Here is a 23,495-nt window from a genome sequence, read left to right on the forward strand (position 1 = left end):
ATCATTGCTTTGCGAATGCTCGCAAACACTGCACATGCATTGCATTATCATTTTCACATACCCTTCAAACGCATTGCATCATGCCGGCTTAAAAAAAAAAAAAAAAAAAAAGGGATGTTACATAACACGACCGTTCTTCATCCTACACTTGCTAGGACCATTCTAACAACACTGGGGCAAAATTTTGATTGGACGATCAAAATTTGCCACAACATCCATTAGTTATCACCTTTCGAACTACATTGACCTGATTCTCGTGATTGACGAGATATGTAGGAAGCTCTATGCAGAGTTCGGTCACATCGGGACGAGAATCATTCTTTCCCCAGCAAGTATACAATCCTTCCCTTTTTATCATTTTTTTTATCGCAACCTTGCCGACGGACTGAGAGTATTGTCAAAGCTCTACCAACGTCTGGCCTCTTTCTCCGTACATATCCTTTTAGCAATTCTTTGTCGAGCCAAAATAGGCTAAATGTCAACGTCTTCGTCCGAAAACTCTTTCATCGTCTCCGGTCGAAGAGGGACAAGTTGTTGACACCTAATTTTGGCTCGACGTGCTTAAAATTAACGTTTTTCGGGGCCCTGATTCGTTAAAGAGCACGAAATACATTTGTTTTACACATTTTTACATTTTTTTCAACAATTTATTGATGATTATCCTTATTTTAGGAATTTTCTCAATTTATTGTCATTTTTTCAAGAATCATTATTTTGCACATGTACAGCGTAATATTACCATTTTTTGTGCAATTAATAATTATTTCTTAATTTTATAGCAATACATTTTCATATCATAGACATTAAGGTTTATATTTTATACTTGCGTTATTATTTATACATGTATTAATTAACTATATTTTAGTACAGTCTGACAGTGCAGAGAAAATCGGAGTAATTAATTTTTTCAACGCAGAGTAAAATCCGATGAAGTCAAGGTTTCATCATTTAAAAAACAAAGGGGGATTAAGGTAAGCATTGAGGAGACAAAAGGGCGCAATCTTCTATTCTTTGGACAAAACAGGGGCCATTTTGCATTATAAGAAAAGGGAGGGGGTATTCATCTTCTACATAATACACACACTTAATTTTCAGATTTTTAACTCTCTTCCAACAAAAGAAACCCTAAACATTTTCCCTCCTCTCATATTTTTTTTCCACACCCAGCCGCCGCCGCCGCGCCGGAGCTCCGAGCCCCGGTAACGCTCAAAACTACAGCTCACGTCGCCACGAACGCCAACCACACCACCGCTGCCCACCACCACAAAAAAAATCAGCCTTTTTCTCCGTCCAGACCACAAGCTGTGAACCCCCTCACTACTTTTTTTTTCACTTCTCCACCTCTAAAACCCTACTCAAATCAATTACAATTTCACTGCAAAAATGGACAACGAGAACAGAAATCAGCAAAATCAGATATTATTGAGTTAGAAGAATTAGCAGAAAAAAAAAATTAAGAAATCTAAGAGAATGCGAATTAAGAAAAGAGAAGCTGAAGATATTGATGATGATGATGTTGAAGCTAATGAAGATTTGAGCTTGAAAATTGTTGGAAAAGCTTTGCTTCGTAGGTGTAACAATGAAAATAGCTTGAAAGAGAATGGTGAAGTTGTAATTATTACAGATTTGAAGGGGGAAAGTAAAAATAGTAAAAAAAGAGAAAAAGGGAAAGCTTCTGTAGTGAGATGTCTCTGGTGGATGGAATGAAAGAAGAAAACGTGGATAATATAGATATGAATGTTGTTGATGATGCTGCTGAAAAGAATCCTGTCAGGATGGCCGATGAAGAAATTTTCGTCGATTTCCAAGGCCTTCCATGTACAAAGACGGATTTTTATTTTAAGTTTATTTATTATTTTTTAATTCATCCGATAATTATTTATTTTCTTACTAACATTTTTTATTAAGTCTCATGCAGGTATCTGAAGTTATTTTTTGGAAGATGGCACTCAAAGAAGTTCAAATAGCTTCTTAAATTCTTTGTTTATATATATATATATATATATATATATATATATATTTTATTTTTTTTACATTCTTAAATTATGCAAGCATAAAATATAGTGAAACTTTACTTTTTAGGGTGTAGGCTAGTGGTATTTGTTTATGATCTGCTTAGGTGATTTAAATTTTATGTGTTTTAGATAAATTAATATTAGACAGTTATTATTTTTGTAGTTAATATTCTGATAGTTATCATGTTTCGCTAGAGTTTTAATTCAATAGCTTAGCACACTTAAGTGAATAAATAGGGTGATTTGCCTCAATATTTAGGCTTTAGAATGTACTCTCATAATTAATTGATTAGGCGTACATACTTAACTAGTTAAATTAGTTAACTCACTTCGAGTGCAAAATAATTTCATATCCATTTTCTTTTTATACCTTTGTCACATACCCAAGTTTCTAAGTTGCACATAACCTTTTTTTTAAAAAGTAATTATTATATCACATATGTAAAAAATACATATTGCACGATTATTTATGTGAATAGTCATATTAGTTATTCTTTAGTCTAAATTCTACTAATTTTTGTAAGTAATAATCAAGCCTTTTTACACATCCCTCGAATAGTTAAATTGGTCCAGCCGGGAACCACATTTGTGGATTCTGAAGGATGCCTAACACCTTCCCTTCGGAATAATTTGAACCCTTACCTAGAATCTCACTTATTTTCGTAGACCATGTTAAGCTGCATATATTAATAATTTATAGGTACCCTAGTATACCTTAAATGCTAGGTGGCGACTCTGTACATAATTAATTCTTTCAGAGTTCCATAAGTTGTGCTTTGTTTAGCCTTCGGTAAAAATGGGGTGCAACAATCATTATATCACATATGTATAAAATACGTATTTCACGATTATTTATGTGAATAGTCATATTAGTTATTCTTTAGTCTAAATTCTACTAATTTTTGTAAATAATAATCAAGCCTTTTTACACATCCCTCGTATAGTTAAATTGGTCCAGCCGGGAACCACATTTGTGTATTCTGAAGGATGCCTAACACCTTCCCTTCGGAATAATTTGAACCCTTACCTAGAATCTCACTTATTTTCGTAGACCATGTTAAGCTGCATATATTAATAATTTATAGGTACCCTAGTATACCTTAAATGCTAGGTGGCGACTCTGTACATAATTAACTATTTCAGAGCTCCATAAGTTGTGCTTTGTTTAGCCTTTGGTAAAAATAAGGTGCAACAACATGGCGACTCTGTTGGGGAACACTTAGGTTCTAACCATATGGACTCAATTTGTTATTCGGGGTATGTTATCTTTATTTGAATTTTTTATTTTTTTTATTTTTTTATTTTATTTTACTTGTCTGTATTTATTCGTCATGTATATCCTTTCCCTTGTTCCCTTATTTGTTTAAGTACATATCTGTTTTTAATTTCATACACTGTATTATTGCTTTTTTTTTACTAGCAAGTTTTATTTACCATACTCATTTTTTACTTTATTGTAAATTATGCATCTTGCTTTTACTGTTTCTCTTTAATTGCTATCTTTTGGTGGTTTTATATTAATATTCATATGTGTTATCGGTTTATATAAAATGACATTCCGTTCATATTTCCTCCACTCCTGGAAAATTCACACAAATTCACACACTTAAAGCGGTTTCGCGGTTCGCGGCCGTGCACTACTAAATTACCCTTTTAGTTGGATCGATCTTGTGGATTTAGTCGATCGGCGGTGCAGTCGACGGCCACGGACTTTCCACTCCCAAGTGGTCCGCTTGGGAGAACCTTGTGTTTAGATAAAACCAACTCTTAGAATTCCTAGGTTACTGTACATTCCATTTTACAGTTGCTTTTAGCTAGGTTGAATTTTATCCTTTATTTCGAACATTCTTTTCATTTTCCACGTACTCTTTATTGGTTACATGTTTTTGTTTTTAAATAAATATTGTTGTTATTTGCTTTGCACTACCTTAGCACTTTATCTAACTATTTTTAGTTGACTAGTGTTGAACCCTGCATTTTGTAAAATGTTTTTTCTTCAATCATGCATTTTATACCCTATCTGAAAGAACTACGCACACCTGATTCTCTTCTTTGATGAGATACGTAGGCAGCCCTTTTGGGTTCGGTATTCATTATTCAAAAAATCGCAAAAATAAATTCTTTATTTTGAAAAATCACAAAAATATTTTGTTTCTCTTTCTATCCTATCTGAACGAACTACGCGCACCTGATTCTCATCAAAGATGAGATACGTAGGCAACCCTTTTTGGGTTCGGTACCCCTATTCAAAAAAAAATATATATATATTTTTTAGATTCATATCTTTGACTTGGTTGGTACCAACACAGTTAGAATGTGCATAGGAAAGAAACAAGTAACAATCAATATGATGGAGAGGACTGACTTCGTGGTAAACTATAGATTCTTTTGCTACCTCTCATTCACACTTTAAGTGACACTTGAAAAATTCTCTTGCATGCTTGTAAGACAAGAACAAAACAAACCTCATTGTTTCATGTGCATTGTGTGGTGAGCTTTATATAGCGTTCAATTGCATTGCATTGTGATCTAGAACTTGGCCTGAATGTCTGTTGAGGCGAAATTATGAGTAACACTCAGCATAGAAAATGATCGTAGGCCTTCTTTGACCCGTTTGAGCCTTTCTAGCCTACCAAATGACATTATCCCTAGCATTCCCCCTTTGAGCCTAAAGCCTTTTCTTTGACAACCACATCATAAGCCTATACCGTTTCTGAGTGCTTACATGCACTATCTCTCTCTTGGCCCAACCTCCCTGAGCGCACTAAAAACGTGCAACCGCGGATAGAGATCTGAGCTGAAGCTTCAAAAAAAAAAAAAAAAAAAAAAACTTAGTCATTCAGAATCTCGGACATACAACCCGTTATTTCTTTTTATTTTTTTTCACACTCAGGCATACAACCTGGAATTACTATCAAGACCTCGGGCATGCAACCCAGGTCAATTCCCTTAAACCCCACAGAGTTTCGGGCATGCAACCCTAAACTCAAAAAAAAAAAAAAAAAAAAACGAAAAAGGGCTTTAACTTGCAAAAGAGGTCGCACAAGTACAAAAGAAAGGGACAATAAAACAAAGTGTCAGAGCACACAAATACTGAGCACAGACATAGTGCAACGCTTAGGGAAGGATTAGTCACTCCTTACCCAAATAATATCCTACCCTTTTCCCAAGCCTACATTACAACACCATAACAAGCCCTACGTGATTCTATGCTAAGGTTTCTCTCATTAGTGGATACTTACATGACGGCCAAGCTTATGGTATTACAATTGCAAGCATTGAACATCTTTCTGAGTTTGAGTGTACTTCTCTAGATGTTCCAAAGTTCAAAAATACTGAATATGTATGAAAAGTGACGTTCTTTCTGGTGAGGGCACTTGAAACATGAGAATAGGTATAGTTCATAAGCCTTGTTTGAAGCAAAATGAACCAATCTTGTCGATCCTTAGGTATGTCTGAGGTACCACTTGAAGCTGTAGAAATTACCAATAAGTCGATCTTGGTTTGTTGGACGATAAATAATGGTGAATTCTTATGCACAATACTAATTGTTCGTACCAATTGAAGTTGAGGCATGTTATATAAATCATTGTTATTAAAAAAAAATCATTTTTGCTAGATTTTGCTCTCATGATTTTGCTATTTTTCTTGATTTTGTTTTTTATTGTTGCACAGTAAATATAGTTCAATGTTGTTGTGTTGTTACTAACTCTACGATGTATCGACATCTGGTCTTACCATGAAAGATCCTCGTATTTCTCCACTGAAGCATGAAATTGGGAGTAGGGCTTTCACAATTTTGGTTAAAACCAAAACCAAACCGAAAATTTAACCAAACCGAATAAAATAACCGACATTTGGTTTAGTTTGGTTTGGTTTGGTTTTAAATTTGAAAAACCGATAATATTTGGTTTGGTTATGGTTATAGTAAAAAATAACCGAATAAATAACCGAAACGAACCGATAATTATATATATAAAATTTATAATTATTTATATGTATAATATTAGCTTTTCATAAATAATTAAAGATATTTTATACCTTTTAATTATTAATTTAATTTTGGTCTACTTATTTTTAAGGCCCATGTCTTAAAAGAATATGTCCAACAATCCAAGCCCAACTCTAATAAGTCGTAAGCATAAGTGTTGTTTGTATTTTGAAACATCTGTTTGACTTGTTCTTTTGAATCTAAACTGCGTTGCAAGTTTGGTCCACCTGATTTGCCAATAGCGTGTCTTTCCCTCAATATGCAGCAAAGTTCACCCTTGTGGGCTATGAGGAAAAAAGAGTTTCATAAGGAATTTGAAGAATGTAGAGAGAGAATATTTGAATTGTCACGGCTAGTCATAAACCGAAAAACCGAACCAAACCGACAATAACCAAACCGGTGGTTATTATTTTACTTGGTTTGGTTATGGTTTTAGACATTTAAAAACCGACTAAATTGGTTTGGTTATGGTTTTAACCAATAACCGACCCAAACCGAACCATGAACACCCCTAATTGGGAGAACATTTTTGAGTAGCTAAAAAAAAAAAAAAAAAAAAAAAAAACCGCAAGTGCACATCGCATTTCGCGGGAAGTATGCGAATTTTTGTTTGTTTTCTAAACTGGGACAAAATTTTTGAGGGGGCCCTCAAAAATTCCACCAATGGCGCATTTCGAGAGAAAAGGCACGGGCTCGGCCAGCCCCACAGTAGGACACTGCATTGGCTCGTCCATCCCCACAATAGGACATCGAGGGCGTCATAATCTAAAGGCATCATTCTTATCGCCTAAAGGCACCATTTCATGGCCCAAGGACCTTACCTTCTGCATTTCGTTCGCGCCGAAGCAAAGGCGTTATCTTCCACACCTGCATTGCTTTATTTATTTTTCAAATGCCCCTGCGTATGCTCGCGGCCGCATTGCACTGCATCTGCATAAGGCTGAGCACCGCTTTCATATGTTTCATGGGCTGCGCACCGCCCTTTGTAATTTCTGCATAAGGCTGAGCACCGCCTTCATATGTCGCATGGGCTATGCACCGCCCTTTGTAATTTCTGCATAAGGCTGAGCACCGCCTTTCATATGTTGCATGGGTTGTGCACCGCCTTTCATATGTTGCATGGGCTGTGCATCGCCCTTTGTAATTTCTGCATAAGGCTGAGCACCGCCTTTCATATGTTGCATGGGCTGCGCACCGCCCTTTTGAAAATTTCTGCATAAGGCTGAGCACCGCCTTTCATATGTTGCATGGGCTATGCACTGCCCTTTAAAATTTCTGCATAAGGCTGAGCATCGCCTTTCATATGTCGCATGGGCTATGCACCGCCCTTTGTAATTTCTGCATAAGGTTGCGCACCGCCTTTCATATGTTGCATGGGCTGCGCACCGCCCTTTGTAATTTCTGCATAAGGCTGAGCATCGCCTTTCATATGTTGCATGGGCTGCGCACCGCCCTTTTGAAAATTTCTGCATAAGGCTGAGCACCGCCTTTCATATGTTGCATGGGCTGTGCACCGCCCTTTTGAAAATTTCTGCATAAGGCTGAGCACCGCCTTTCATATGTTGCATGGGCTGCGCACCGCCCCCTTGAAAATTTCTGCATAAGGCATCGCACTGCACCTGCATTGCTTTATTATTTTCAAGCGTCCTGCGTATGCTCGCAGACGCATTGTACCGCACCTGCATTGCTTTATTATTTTCAAGCGTCCTGCGTATGCTCACAGACGCACTGCACCGCACCTGCATTGCTTTATTATTTTCAAGCGTCCTGCGTATGCTCGCGGACGCACTGCACCGCACCTGCATTGCTTTATTATTTTCAAGCGTCCTGCGTATGCTCGCAGACGCACTGCACCGCACCTGCATTGCTTTATTATTTTCAAGTGTTCTGCGTATGCTCGCAGACGCATTGCTCTGCACCTGCATTCTTCGCCGAAGAAAAGGCATTATCTTCTGCGCCTGCATTCTTCGCCGAAGCAAAGGCGTTACATAGCATGACATCCCGAACTACAGTCGGTCTGACTCCCATCTCAGGGATATGTAGGTAGCTCAAATTTGAGCACGACTGTTCTTCATCCTACACTTGCTAGGACCATTCTAACAACACTGGGGCATAATTTTGATCGGACGATCAAAATTTGTCACAACATCCATTAGTTATCACCTTTTGAACTACATTGACCTGATTCTCGTGATTGACGAGATATGTAGGAAGCTCTATGCAGAGTTCGGTCACATCGGGACGAGAATCATTCTTTCCCCAGCAAGTATGCAATCTTGCACCCTCCCAGTATCTCGTAGCTCGATACTGGGGCAATTTTGGAAGCGACGACGTGGGTATGCGAACATTTTTTTCGGCCCTGAACAATCCTTCCCGTTTATCATTTTTCTTTTTATTGCAACCCCGCCGACGGACTAAGAGTATTGTCAAAGCTCTACCAACGTCTGGTCTTTTTCTCCGTACATATCCTTTTAGCAATTCTTTATCGATCCAAAATAAGCTACATGTCAACGTCTTCGTCCGAAAACTCTTTCATCATCTCCGGTCGAAGAGGGACAAGTTGTTGACACCTAATTTTGGCTCGACGTGCTTAAAATTAACGTTTTGGGGGGCCCTGATTCGTTAAAGAGCACGAAATACATTTTTTACACGTTTTTTACACTTTTTCAACAATTTATTGATGATTATCATTATTTTAGGAATTTTCTCAATTTATTGTCATTTTTTCAAGAATCATTATTTTGCACATGTACAGCGTAATATTACCACTTTTGTGCAATTAATAATTGTTTCTTAATTTTATATCAATACATTTCCATATCATAGACATTAATATTTATATTTTATACTTGCGTTATTATTTATACATGTATTAATTAACTATATTTTAATATAGTCCAACAATGCAGAGAAAATCGGAGTAATTAATTTTTAAACGCAGAGTAAAATTTGGTCAAGTCAAGATCTCATCACTTCTTTTTTTAAAAAAAAAAAAGAGTTAATTAAGATGATGGATTGGGGACAAAGGGGTATGACTTCATTATTTTTTGGCATAAAAAGGGGTGTTTGTTTATATTATAAGAAAAGGGGGGGTTAATTTAATGATGGGATCCAACACCTAAAGACACATACACATACTTAATTTTCAGATTCGGCCTCTCTCTCTTCCAACAAAACCAAACCCTAAACACTTTATTTTCCCTCTCATTTTTTTCCACAGCCGCCGCCGCCTCTCCGCCGGAGCTCCGAGCTCCGGCGACGCGCCAAACCACCCCCTTCGCTCCCGCCTTCATCTTCCTCACCACACCTCCACCAAACAGCCACGAACCAGCCCACAACACCCCACTTCGTCCTCCCCCTCCCGCTGCTCCGGCGAGGAGCTCCATCTCCGGTAAACCGGAGCAGCCAACAACAGCTCCCACTCCGCTCCCCCACCTCACTGCCTCTCTCGCCACATCACCACGACACCTCCCCATTTCCTCAAAACAATGCTGAGTTCCAAGACCTTGATATTCAAGAAGCAAAAAAGAAAGACAAAAAAATGGAAAGAATAAGAGATCAAAGAAAATTTTTGTTTCCACAAAACAAGAAACAGTTGCCAAACAACACCAAATAGCACCACAAGAACAACAAGAAGAAGAAGGAGATGGGAGTTTTAGCTTAAAAGCCTCAGTACAATCAGATAACCATGGAGTACAACCACTTGGGAATTTTTATATCAACCCATCATCTCATAATTCAAGAAACACTGGTTTAGGTTTTTATATCTTTTGTAATCATGAACCCCTTTGGAGGAATCTTGTATTAGAGAATTGTAAAGGTGAGTTCTTTTTTAAAGGTTCTCGGAAGTCTACTTTTGTTAGTGCTAATTAGGGCTGGCCAGTGGGACGAGATGGGACGGGACGGGACGGGATTAAGGGGACGGGGATTTGGGGGGATGGTGGAGTGGGTCGGGATCGAGATTAGAGGGACGGAGGGGGACGGGATTAGGGGGATGGGAAGTGTTCCCATCCCGTCCCACATCCCACTATCGGGGGGGACGGGATGGGACGGGAAGGGGGATTTGGGGGGATTTTTTTCAACTTTTTCTTGGACGTTTAATTTTTTTTTTCGAACACTTATATAATTGAACAAGACAGTGAAAAAACATCCCAAAGGCTAATAGCCTTTTTCTATTATTTATCAGAAATATGTTTTTTTTTCTAATACAATTTCAAAATTGCAACTTTGTTTTGTAGTTCAAAAGTTGCAAATCACAAAGTAGAATTGGCATTAAAAGAAATTACATATGCAACCACACTTTTTCTAATTTTCTGACAATCTCTTGAGGATCTTCAGTCGGAATTGGGATTTGTTGGTTAAAGTCTTCAACGTAACAGCTTGGACGTAAATTGGTTTTTTCTTATATTCATTAAATAACAAAGATATTAGAGCTATATAAAATAACATAGAGGAAATCGTAGGATAATAAACACCAGAAAATTCCTTAGTAGCTAGAAAAAATTTCTCTAAGAATACAATAAGTTCCCAAATTTGTTCCCAATCATCATCTACAAGCATATCAGAAGGATTTTGATTATGGGCGTTAAATACTAAAGTTAAAGGTCTTCTATACTCGTGAGCAACAACTAATTGTTCATACAAAGAATTCCACGTAGTTGCAACTTCTTCTGGAATTCTCCTAAAAGGTAATTCACAATCCACACATGTTTTTTTAAACTCTTTACGTCTTTGTATTTTATTACCTTTAAAAACAAAGTTGATAGAAAATTGTACTTTATCAAGAATACAGCTAAAAAGTTTTAAGCCATCTTTTACAACTAAGTTATAAATATGACATTCACATCTAACATGAAAAATATGGGGAAAAGATGGAGTCCATCGAGTTTTTAAAGCGTCTATAGCTTTAGAATTACTAGAAGCATTATCTAATGAAATAGTCATAATTTTATCATTAATTGCATAATATTCACTAACTTCATGAATATTTCTTGAAATAAAATTTCCAGTGTGCCTTTCATCAATATATCTATATGCTATAACAGGTTTTTGCATAAACCAATTTTGATCAATCCAATGACATGTAACGGTTAAATAATCGTTACCATTAGTACTACGACCTATGTCAGAGGTGATAGCCACTTTACCCTCTAAATGATACAATGCATAACGTAAATATTGTTGATATTCATGCGCAAATTTAAAAACATCTCTTCTAACAGTTGATCTAGGAAAACCATTAAAAGCAGGGTTATATGTTTCTCGAATATAATGAATAAAACCAGGAGAGGAAGGAAACGAAAAAGGCAAACCCTCCACAGCAACTAATTTTGCTAAATTTTCCCGATCTTTGTGTTTATCATATTTCGGACCTATAATTCCCCCGGTCATTGGGTTAATTTTACCCTGTACTTGGTTATGAACACTATGTGAACTCTGTCCCGACTCAGAAGGCACACCCGAAATTTTAGCCATGTATTGGTTATACCTGTCTTTATGTTCTCTTTCCACGTGTCTCATTAAACCCCCTGTCCCACCTTGACCTTTTCCACTTTTAAACTTATAAGGTTCGCCGCAAATTTTACAAATAGCTACCTGATTAGGAATGTCCCTTTCAAAAAAATCCCATGCAGGTGATTTTAATTTTCGTTGTGTTGGGCCTCTTCTCATACTAGGGGGAATAGGAGGGGTTCCAGTTCCAACTTGAGACTGCTTCTGAGCCTGAGGTGGAGCTGTACTAGTGGGTGTGTCATCTAAATTATCTTCTAATTCATTTTCTAAATCATCATCAAGTTCAGTAGTTGGAAAAGCTGCAGATAAAACCTCGTGATTTAATGATTGCACATTTGCATTAACATCAATATTATAAAGATCAGTTTCATCTACGTGAGTGAAATCATCATAATTAGGAATAGGATTACTAGAACATATACCCTTACCCCTACTACCCCTACCAGTAAAACGCCCACCTCGTTCCATTATAATTATGTAAATAAAGGTTCAACTTGAGAAAATTAAGTACGTAAACAAAATTAAAAGATGAAACGAGTGTACCAAACGCCGACGTATCGTCGAGGTGTAATTGAAGTTGAAAATTGAAACGTTACTCGATGATCCTCAATCTAGTTGCTAACTTCACTCCCAATTTTCGATATTTGAAAGCAATGAACAAATAAAAAATAATATTTAGTTTGCAATTTAGAATTATAGAGAGAGAGAGAGAGAGAGATTGGAGAGATGCTAGGAAATTTTGTGAAAAAAATGAGAAGAAGAGAAGGTATTTATAGTTGGAAATTGGGTTAAAATGTAAATATACTAACTTACGGGTTAAAATTAAATATTAAGGGGATAGGGGGATTTTGGGGAGTGTTTGGGGGGCCAAGGTGACGGATTATAGCAGTTGTCAACGGGTATAATTGCAAATGGTTGTTTGTGCAACGGCTATTTTGTAACAGAATTTAAAAAAAAAAAAAAACTTGTGTTAACTACTTTATTATTGTATGTAGTTTGCTTAGCAAAAGGCATTGTAGCCCAGTTGGTTAAAGTGCAGGTGAGGGGTGTAAGGTCATGTGTTCGAACCTCCCTCACCCCATAATTAATTTTACCCTTTAAAATGTAATGGGCCGGGGTCGGAGCGGGTCGAGACTGGAGCGGGCCTAGCGGGGTCGGGTCAAACGGGACAAGCTCTAGGCCCATCTCGAGTTCGAGCCCGCCAAGCTCCAATCCCCATCCACTCTTTTCCCAACGAAACGGGGTGGGCCGGGTCGGGATTCGGGATGGGCCGGGGCGGGATCGGGCTGTCCCGGCCCACTGGCCAGCCTTAGTGCTAATAAGCCTTTGTTTTCAGTTTTGAGTTGTGGTTTTAAAGTTAGAGACTTATTCTGATTACTTGTTTCAGAGTTGGTTATGTGCTAATCTTGAAATGAAACCTGAATGGTTAGAAAGGGATAATATAGTAAGGAGGAAAGGGATTTTTGTTGATGAGTTTGTATTGAATTTCGAGGAACCGAATAAGCCGGTTTTGTTAGAAGGGTGTTTGGAGAATAATTGGCCGATGAAGAAATTTCCGTCGATTTCGAAGGCCTTCCATGTACAAAGACGGGTTTTTATTTTAAGTTTATTCATTATTTTTTTAATTCATCCGATAATTATTTATTCTCTTACTAACATTTTTATTAAGTCTCATGCAGGTATCTGGAGTTACTTTTTGAAGATGGCACTCAAAAGAAGTTCAAATAGCTTCTTAAATTCTTTGTTTATATTTTCTTTTACATTCTTAAATTATGCAAGCATAAAATATAGTGAAACTTTACTTTTTAGGGTGTAGGTTGGTTGTATTTATTTATGATCTGCTTAGGTGATTTAAATTTTATGTGTTTTAGACAAATCAATATTAGGCAGTTATTATTTTCGTAGCTAATATTCTTATAGTTATCATGTTTCGCTAGAGTTTTAATTCAATAGCTTAGCACACTTAAGTAAATAAATAGGGTGATTTGCCTCGATATTTAGGCTTTAGAATGTACTCTCATAATTAATTGATTAGGCGTACATACTTAGCTAGTTAAATTAGTTAACTCACCTTGAGTGCAAAATAATTTCATGTCCATTCCTTATACCCTTTTCACATACCCAAGCTTCTAAGTTGCACATAACTTTTTTTTTTTAAATAATCATTATATCACATATGTATAAAATACGTATTGCACGATTATTTATGTGAATAGTCATATTAGTTATTCTTTAGTCTAAATTCTACCAATTTTTGTAAATAATAATCAAGCCTTTTTACACATCCCTCGTATAGTTAAATTGGTCCAGCCGGGAACCACATTTGTGGATTCTGAAGGATGTCTAACACCTTCCCTTCGGAATAATTTGAACTCTTACCTAGAATCTCACTTATTTTCGTAGACCATGTTAAGCTGCATATATTAATAATTTATAGGTACCCTAGTATACCTTAAATGCTAGGTGGCGACTCTGTACATAATTAACTATTTCAGAGCTCCATAAGTTGTGCTTTGTTTAGCCTTTGGTAAAAATAAGGTGCAACAACGGCAGGGCTATGGACCGTAACCTATGTTACAGACCATAACACGGTCCGTAACGGTGCCGCAACTGACATATTAAAAGACGGGAAACTTAGTTTTATTTCACAAGTTTCATTCCTTCAAGCCCTAGAACGACCCCCTACCCTCTCCCATCGTTACAAATACCAAGGTAAGCCTACTCTAATCATTCCAAGTCAATTCTAATATATATCCTTGTAATCTAAATAAGAAATCATTGTTTCTAACCTAGGGTTTTCAAGAAAACCCATCTCAAGGTTCAAGATTCAAGATTTTGGAAATCTTCTTCAAAGTTCAAGTCTTTAATTCAAGTCTTTGAGCAATTAAGATATGTAGACATTATCCACGTGTGGGCACATCCTTGTTCTTCCCTATGCCTTAATATTCCATGATTACCCACACTAGGTTTAGGGTTCTAGGTATATTCATCATAAACCCTAGACATTTGAACCATGATATATTATATTATCAGTTATAATTCCATTTGATTAGTCTTAATTTACTGTTCTGGTGATTGAGACTCAGTCCGTAATCTATGAAAAACCCATAACTTGTATCCCATGGGTTCTATAAGACATGATATGAGGTATTATGCTTATTTCCATGAAAAGCTTGTATATATATGTAATTGTTGTCATGTCTGCATGTATCCATGTTCATGTTAAGAATCAGAAATCATGTCTTCAGTTATCTTTCATGTTCGGGAGTTGTATTAATACCGAGAAGGCTCAGATAGCCTGAAACTACGTATGCCAATGTAGGATAAGATCGCTCCGCCCAGTTAGGACGATTCCTTCATATTTTCCCCATTGAGGGATTTTGGATCCATTCATGTCATGTATGTCTCGTACCCTGGCAAGGTACGGGATGGCTTAGCTGATCGGGCTGAGATCAGGCTCCACGTTTCTCCTCGTACTGGTTCATGTCGGTATTACAGTAGCTATCATGTTTTCATCTCAGTTACAGATTATTTCATGTTTACAGTACTCATGTTCATGTTCGGTTTCAGTAATCAGTTTCAATTTCAATTTCAATTTCATGTCTATGTATTATGTGCCTGCTTATTCTCTCAAAGTACCGACGTCCCCTTTTATTGCCTTGGGGGCTTGCATTTCACGATGCAGGTACTGATTTACAGGACGACACATTGTGTCGTATGACAGCCCTCTTATTAGCTTTTGGGTGAGCCCCATTCTCTTCGGGGTTTAGTCAGTTATTTACTTTATGTCATTTATGCATTAAGGTATGCTGGGTGCCTTTTCCCAGCAAGTATGTTTTCCATTCAGACTCATGATAGAGGTTTCATAGACTAGATAAGTCAGTATATTATGTCAGACTTTCAGAATCGGTTAGCCATTTTGTCTCAGTTATGATATTATCTGAGTTCATGTTTTAAACAAGTATTTTACAAATTACTATGACTTCATGTGTTTTCTTAAAGCCCATCATGTTTCATGTTATATTTTCGCTCATGTATGCCTCATGATGATTCAGCAAGCCATGTGGTTCGCTCGGTCACATGTAGTCAGGCACCGAGTCCCGTGATACGCCCAGGTCATTGTTCGAGGCGTGACATTAAGGTTCAAGGGCAAGGTTTGTATGGAAGAACTACTGCCCTCAAATAACAAATCTTACACACTATGCACTCCTCAGCCTTGGGTGGTCATTCAGGCCAATAGGGTACACTAAAGAGACTACAGCTCTATTTCTTTAGGCCTACCATGAAGAAAGATGTCCAAGAGATGGTGTTCCCCTGTGACATTTGCCAAAGGAGCAAGGATGAGAGTATAGCTCATCCAGGGTTGCTTCAACCCTTAGAAATTCCTCAGCGAGCCTGCAGTGATATCAGCCTTGATTTCATTGAAGGATTACCTAAATCACAAAGTAAAGATGTGATATTAGTAGTAATTGACAGGTTCACTAAGTATGCACACTTCCTTACTTTGCAACACCCTTTTACTGCTGTCCAAGCAGCAGACCTGTTCGTCAAGGAAATCTATAAAGTTCATGATTTTCCAAATACTATGATCTCTGATAGAGATAAAGTTTTCACTAGTGTATTTTGGCAACCCCTTTTCAACGCAGCTAGCACCACCCTGTGTATGAGTTCAGCTTACCATCCTGAAACAGATGGTCAGACTGAGAGATTGAATAGGTTCCTTGAGGGGTATCTAAGAGCTATGACCATGAGTAAGCCCAAAGAATGGTCAAAATGGCTACATTTGGCTAAATAGTGGTACAACACAAACTACCATACAGCCTTGCAGAGCACCCTTTTTCATGCTTTGTATGACTATGAACCCCCTCAATTACCACTAGGCCCTATGTTTGACATACTGTCCAATCTATACAAGAACAGGTTCAGCACAGCCTTCAGTTTCAACAAGTTCTTAAGGATCATCTCATACAAGCACAGGCAGGAATGTAGTGGTATGCTGACAAGAGGAGGTCAGAAAGACAATTACAAGTTGGTGATTGGTTTTATCTTAAGCTACAGCCTTATAGACAGACTTCCATAGCTTTGAGGAAGAATCTTAAGTTGTGTCCTAAGTATTATGGACCCTATATGGTTGAACAAAAAGTGGGTAGTGTTGCTTATAAGTTGAAACTGCCCAGTTCTTCATTGATACATCCAGTGTTTCATGTTTCATTATTGAAGAAGACAATGGGTTCCGATATATCTCCTCAGTTACATTTTCCCTTGGTGGGGTCTGATGATCACATGCTAGTTCAACCAACAGCAGTACTTCAAAGGAGCTGAGGATGGTGAAGGAGAACAATGCAGTTGCAGTCAAGGTCTTGATCCAATGGGAGAACTTATTACCAGAAGAATCAACTTGGGAAGACTGGTCATTCATTAAAGCTCAGTTTCCAGAGTTTATGCAAAAGCTTCAACAGCATTCTTGAGCACAAAAATGTTTTGAAGGTGGGTGGAATGTAATGAGCTATATTATTATTATAAATAACCGAGTAATAAAGTGAAGGGATGACTTCGTTTGGTCAGCAATTAAATAACAACATTAACAGAATTAAGAAAAAGTTAGTTAACATCGGATTGTCAAAATTAAATGAAGATCAAGGGTGGAGATTGCATCTCAGTCCGGATATAAAAGCCCACAATTACAATGAAGGAGCATGTGAAAATTGGTATTTCCTCATCTCCTTCTCGTGTTCTTCCTCTCTAGTTTCTCTCTCTCTCTCTCTTCTTTTCCCTCAAATTCTCTCCTTTTTTATCAAATTCTGCTCCTTATCCATTGTTGTTATGAATTAGTTCATCATTGACAAGTTATAGATCGCATTCTAAGCTTCAATTCACTTCCATTCCAGGTATGTTGATGAATTGAACTGGATTGTTACTGAGCTGGGTTTGAATTACTTAAGTTCTATTACTCGTGTAATTCGTATTTGAACTGCTATAGTTACTGTTGATTTAGTTGTTGATCCTATTTTCGCTAAGTCAGTTGTAATTTGAGTTTGTTAGGTTGAATATTATTGAAGTTTGGTGGATAATTTGGGAGAATTATATCGAGTTCATTACATTTTGGCTTCACGTGAAAGGGTTTTGATTATAATTTTCTTTTGAAGTAGATTAGAATCTTTACCGATTCATGGGTTAAGTTACAATGTGGCGAGAGTAACAAGCCTAAAATTAATTGGACAATCGTCATTCTCTATTTTGTGACAGTAGGTTAAAAATTACACTCATTGAGTTGATTGAGTGATCGACCGTGACAAAATGAATTGATCATTGGTGTAATCAAAATATGTATTTAAGACAAAAAAAAATGGGTTTAATCATATGGGCTTTATTTTATCTCACATGTATGATATTTGTTTTAATCTATCCGTTTTGAGGTGAAGGGGGTTTGACTAGACTCCTACCATATGAATAGCATATAGAACAAAAGATTATAAATAAAGGGAGGGAGATATAAAACGAATCTCCGTAAATGTAAGCATTTATCCTTGACAAATTATACATGATGGTACATGACCTGGTAAAAATTTGCCAAACCATTCTCTCAATTTTGGTATATAAACCAAAATTTTGTCAATATCATAACCGCTAAAAGAGTTTTAAGGAATTGATCACCAAAATTAACAGATTAAACCACGCATATACAATAATCGCCAATCCAGAGTTTGTCTATACATTTTTTATCGCAACAAATGATGCTGTAAAAGAGAGAATGATGAATGATAAATAAATGATGTGGTACAAGCTGCAAATTTGAGCTACTTGTGCTCACATTTTCTTTCGGGGCATACAGATGGAGTTGTCTATAATTGTTACTACTATATATCATAGTATTTCTTTGATGAAAATCCAAGTTATCCAGCAGAGTCAAATGAGCAACTGCATGACCATTGATGAAGCAAAAAGCAGGGCATACACCATATCTTTGATGTAGACTCCTGAAACGCAAGAAAAATTAGTTAGGCTTAGATACAATTATATGCTGCATGTTATTGGCCTACAAATAAATTTGGAGAGAATCAACTTTCTTCATTAGAAAATTTGTGACACTAGAAGAACAGGAATAGATGAGTAACATCTAATTCTACCAGCCGCGATTCCAGATTAATCGAGTCAGTTAGTTTCATATATTGGATGCCTGGAGCCAAAAAAAAGTATTGTATCATCTAGTTTATTGATGATGCAGACCGAAAATTGTACAACTGATGGTTGAGCCCTTCTGGCCTAATGCAAATAATTAATGAAAAGTTCAAGAGATTCTTCTTGTAGCTCTCTAGTTGTGATATGTCTCTAGAAATTCTCAATAGGAATCCAACTTTACCACTCTTTCTTGTTCCAAAACTTTCTTAAATTTGGAGAAATTATAATAAGTATTCTGCTTGAAGATGTTGTTTCCTTCATTGGACACTAATGTTTTGGACATCTAGTTCAAATATCTCCTTGACAAATCTATTAACATTCTAGCAGCCTCATTGACAGATTCAATATCAACAAAGTTGGCCAGTTTAGAACTTTTCATGACCTTGTCCATGACCAAAGAATGCATTTGACTAAAATTCTCTATCCTCCCCCAACGAGCAATACTTAAACTATGGAGTATGCGGTAAAGGAATTATTGAAGTTGAAGCTCTAATTTTTGACATTTCATGCTGGTGAAGTATGAAAGCAATAGGCTAAGGGTCTGTCTAGTTCGGATCATTTTGCCTAATTTAATCAGTATTTACTGTTAAATCAGCTTCATTAATCATATTCGCTATTTGTCTGGAATGGCCAATTTTTTGAACTAGTAACAACATATTAAGCTGATGTATGTGAATTGTGATTATAAGATTGAATGAGTTATCTAACAACTTATTATTTATAATCAGAAACGCGTTCTAAACAAATCGGGCAATTAGAGTTAGGTTTCTACTGAGAGATACAAGGCTGTAGCTATTGTGCCATACCTTTACTGAGCTGAGAGGATGTTGCCTTGGGAAGTTCTGGAAGTGCAACAGCTGCAAAACCATTTTGTTGTTATCAAAGTAAACGACACTCTTTTTACGAGGGCATAATCAGAAGGAGAGGAAAAGGAAAGTTCAAAGACCTTTGCAATTGTAAAGGAAGCTTATTTCTATATCTCTTTCAAAGTAATCTGAAGGGAAAATTAAAGTTGTACATACTCTTGTTGCAGGTAGAAGCAGCACGAGAATATGCTGAGGACCAAGGAGCTGCCACATTGTCATTAAGATCACAAATGAAGCCAATTCCTGAAGTCTGGTCATATGTTAAATCTGTAGGCGAGCTCGGCAAGAGGCATCCCGATTCTACAGTAAATTAAAACAAAAAATCAGCCAAACATGAGAACGAATGACAGCGAACCTACACGACGATTGCAGTTCTCTAAAGATACAAATATCATTCAATTATTGAGCAGAAAGAAATATCATCATTCATTCATGTTGCATATGTTAAACAATGTTGTATCTAATAAAAGGAGTAAATTATATGCCTAGAGAAGGAAGTGTATATAGGCAACAAATGATAAGTTATGCACCAGAAAAAAAGGAAAAAAAAAATCCATAATGAAGTTCAACCTGTCAAATAAACTAACTCCAGACTGCTGAAGTTTGTCCCATACTTCTGAAGGATCAAGATTAAACTAGTAATCTATAAATGAAATCAGATATTGCAACTCAATTTACTTTCACGTGTCTTCAACTTTATGTGGCAACATATGATTATAAAGACAGTTCTATAATTTAGAGTAATTCATTACCTTTTTCATCGACTGGTGCATCAGAATGTGGCAAATGGAATCCAGGGTTCCGCACAGTAAGAACAAATTGAACACCCAAACAATGTCAATAATATAATCAGTAACAAGAGAAAATCATTGCAGGATGAACAGATGCTGCAAAAGAACTGACCTTGAATAGAAAAATCCTTGAGATTTACATGGCAAAGACCAAAAATATTACTGATGATATTTTCTTCTTGCAACTTCTTGCCAAGCAATGTAGCACAATTTAAAGCTTGGAGATTTGTAATGAAGCTGTGCTGTTGCAAGCGCGACAAGTAACTATTCATTGCATTGCAGCAGGACGTCTCATTACTTGTTACCTCTCCACATTCTCTGGAAATGTTCTTTATGTCCGGAAACACCAACGGACATGCTAGTAGTACAGAAAGAAAAACAATCCTGAATTAATCATCCCAAAACATCTATGTTTAAATTAAATTGACACGTTATGCATCGTAGCACTCACAATTTTTAGAGGACAAAGTTAAATTGGTTAAATTTCACATTTTCTAGTGCTAGGGGCCGAAAAATATTAGGCAGACTTGTATGATTCAACTTGTAGCTTCCAGTTTCCTATTGTTTGATAGGTGTTTGAAAGGAAAAATCCCAAAGAGCCCAGCTATAAAGCAGTTTCGTCTAAAATAATACTATCTGGTGTCAAAATGATATTATTATCGGATAATCACCTTTTTGGACCGCCCTAAAAAAATAATAGCCGAAATGTATATGATCCGTATATTAAGTCTAAATACACATTTAATATACGTATTATACATAAATATACATATAATAAACATAATCAGTGTATATGCTTTGTATATTCGGCTCGCGCCCGTAATTAATTTCGGACGACGGGCCAAAATGAAAAAATCCTTATTATTATTGCTTTAAGTTCCACATTCCTGCACTTACATTTGTTTATATCACAGCTTGAAAGTACTCTGATGATTCTATTAGCTGAAGAAGGATCAAATTTGCTGGCCAGCCATCGTAATATAATGCTCTTACAGTCACTTACAAGAGTTGATTTCTCTGCCAAAGCGAGGGCGGCACTCACATTTTTGTGCCTGAAAGCTAACACTTCAGCTGCATCTGATATAGCATTCTGGCAAACTTGGTCACAGCACTCAGTAGTTGGATCTATTTTTTCACAAGCAGCCAGCAAAGATGAGGTATCTAAACTGCTTTCAATTTCGTTAATATCTATAACAGGACAAGATGATTCTGTAAGATTGGAGACACCCACTGAACAAATGTCAAGAAGTTTCTCACTGGCACCTTGACTTTCTAGAATTTGTTCAACATCTGATAGGCAATGCCTAGCATGAGTCCCATTCAGTGCTAGCCTTTGTGATTCACTACTGGCCTGTCCTACAAGAACTACTAGGCTAGCATCAAATTGAGGACAACATACCACATTGGCAAGATATGGAGCAAGTGAAGACCAACAATCTGTTGCTGTTGTTCGCAAAATACTATCTGCTGCGGAAAAATTGAATGCACAATGTCCTGAAAAAGTTGATAGGCAGATGAAACCATCAGTAACCCTTATATAAACTAACTGAAATAGTACTTGTTAGAACAACCCCTATGATGTATTGGAAGCTCACTATCATGAGAAGCCTAAATTATGCACAGGCAATTAAGCGAAGCTGAACAAGACAGAAATGACCCTTTTTCCTTTGCCATCTAAATCGTCCAGTCTGCGTGATATTTTATGAATGTGGCATTCTTCGATTTGAGGATTAAGTGTTTGTAAAAGTTGCTGTTGTGAATACCTGATAAATTTGGCACACCAGTGTATGTAAATGGCATTGGTATCAACGGTGAAGGTGCTAAAGAAGGCAACATAGCTTCCAGAGCAATGCTAGGAGAGATGTTTGGAGAGGCATCATAATTACTTTTACTTAATAAATAAGAGTCCAGAGTATCACTATCTTCAGTGCACAGAGATCCATAAAATCCTGAAACTGAGACACAGTTCACAGAGACCACATGAATGATTAAACATCAGCAGGAGAGAAATCTATCATAGCAAACGGAAATCCAAAGGGCTGTGAGTTCAATCATGGCGCACATCGCCGTGTTTGTTTTTCAGCATGAAGGTCATCATGTTAGTGTCTTAAAAATAAACAACTTGCTTATGCACATTGCTATTGAAGAAACCTGCATTATCAGTTACTCACGTTCCTTACGCTCACTCTAGGTCTATCTTATCACACCTGTATATTAGTTCCATTAATAGTAGGAATATCTAATTATAATTTGTTGGTTCTGTCAACAAGAAAATTTATATAATCCAAGGATAATGAGGAGCAGATGATAACTTCTTTTTAACAGTCACAATGGAGAACAGGCACACGAAATATGAATGTGTAGGCACGTACTGTGCTCAAATTTTTCTAAGAAGATCACAGATATCTAAGTACCAGAAGATAGTTCTCTGGTAATCATTCTGCTACCTCCTCCCCCAAGTGGCACAATAAGATATGTTTGCAGAACTCATCTTGATTTAGACAAAAATCTTATTTAGAATAGATAATATTCCTAATTCTTAACGTCGGAAATATGATCAACTTTGAGTTGACAAATCCAATATATACCGAACATTGCATTGCGAACAAAAGAAAGGAAAAGTAGAAAACAAAAACCAATATCATCAAGTAATTAAGCTCCTTTGTCTCTTAATCACCAATTCTAAATATCAAGAGAGCACCACATGATGTTAATTAAATGATACAGTGCTCTCCATTTTCAAAACTTTTCATCCTAATCATGCCTGATGACTCTAGAAAGGTTAGACTGACTTAAAGAACATATTTCCTCCTTACTTGAATATTTTTACAAGTAATAAAAGCATCAAACAATGACGAATCAAATGACATTGAGAAAAAACTTACAGAAAAGCAACACTAGAGAGACTTGAGACTCTCTACTCATTTTTTAAGTTTTGATCACTAACGTTAATGGCAAAGAATGCGTGTGTATATAAACACAGAATATATATTAATTTGAATGGTTATTCTAAGCTATCGGTACTATTTCATATAAGCATATGAGTGTGTATTTAGTATGTCCAATTAATTACGTAAGCTGTTTGTCATCTGCGTATATTCAGGAGGATTAGTGAATACAGCTAGTTAAAAGAGTGGACTTT

General features: G+C 36.7%; 1 protein-coding gene across 1 annotated transcript; it reads right to left on the reverse strand.

Annotated features, from left to right (window-relative positions):
• Positions 1-18,118: 18,118 nt before the first annotated feature.
• Positions 18,119-23,292, reverse strand: LOC132618074 (uncharacterized GPI-anchored protein At1g61900-like). The gene is made up of 8 exons (XM_060333126.1): positions 23,239-23,292; positions 22,117-22,308; positions 21,251-21,847; positions 20,466-20,711; positions 20,315-20,326; positions 19,719-19,862; positions 19,503-19,553; positions 18,119-18,494 (listed from the first exon to the last, which is right to left on the reverse strand). Exons 1-8 carry the CDS (start codon positions 23,276-23,278, stop codon positions 18,424-18,426), a joined length of 1,353 nt encoding a protein of 450 aa, XP_060189109.1. The 5' UTR covers positions 23,279-23,292; the 3' UTR covers positions 18,119-18,423.
• Positions 23,293-23,495: the final 203 nt, after the last annotated feature.

This window comes from Lycium barbarum, chromosome 11 (assembly GCF_019175385.1).
Source record: "Lycium barbarum isolate Lr01 chromosome 11, ASM1917538v2, whole genome shotgun sequence".
In the NCBI taxonomy this organism is placed as follows: domain Eukaryota; kingdom Viridiplantae; phylum Streptophyta; class Magnoliopsida; order Solanales; family Solanaceae; genus Lycium; species Lycium barbarum.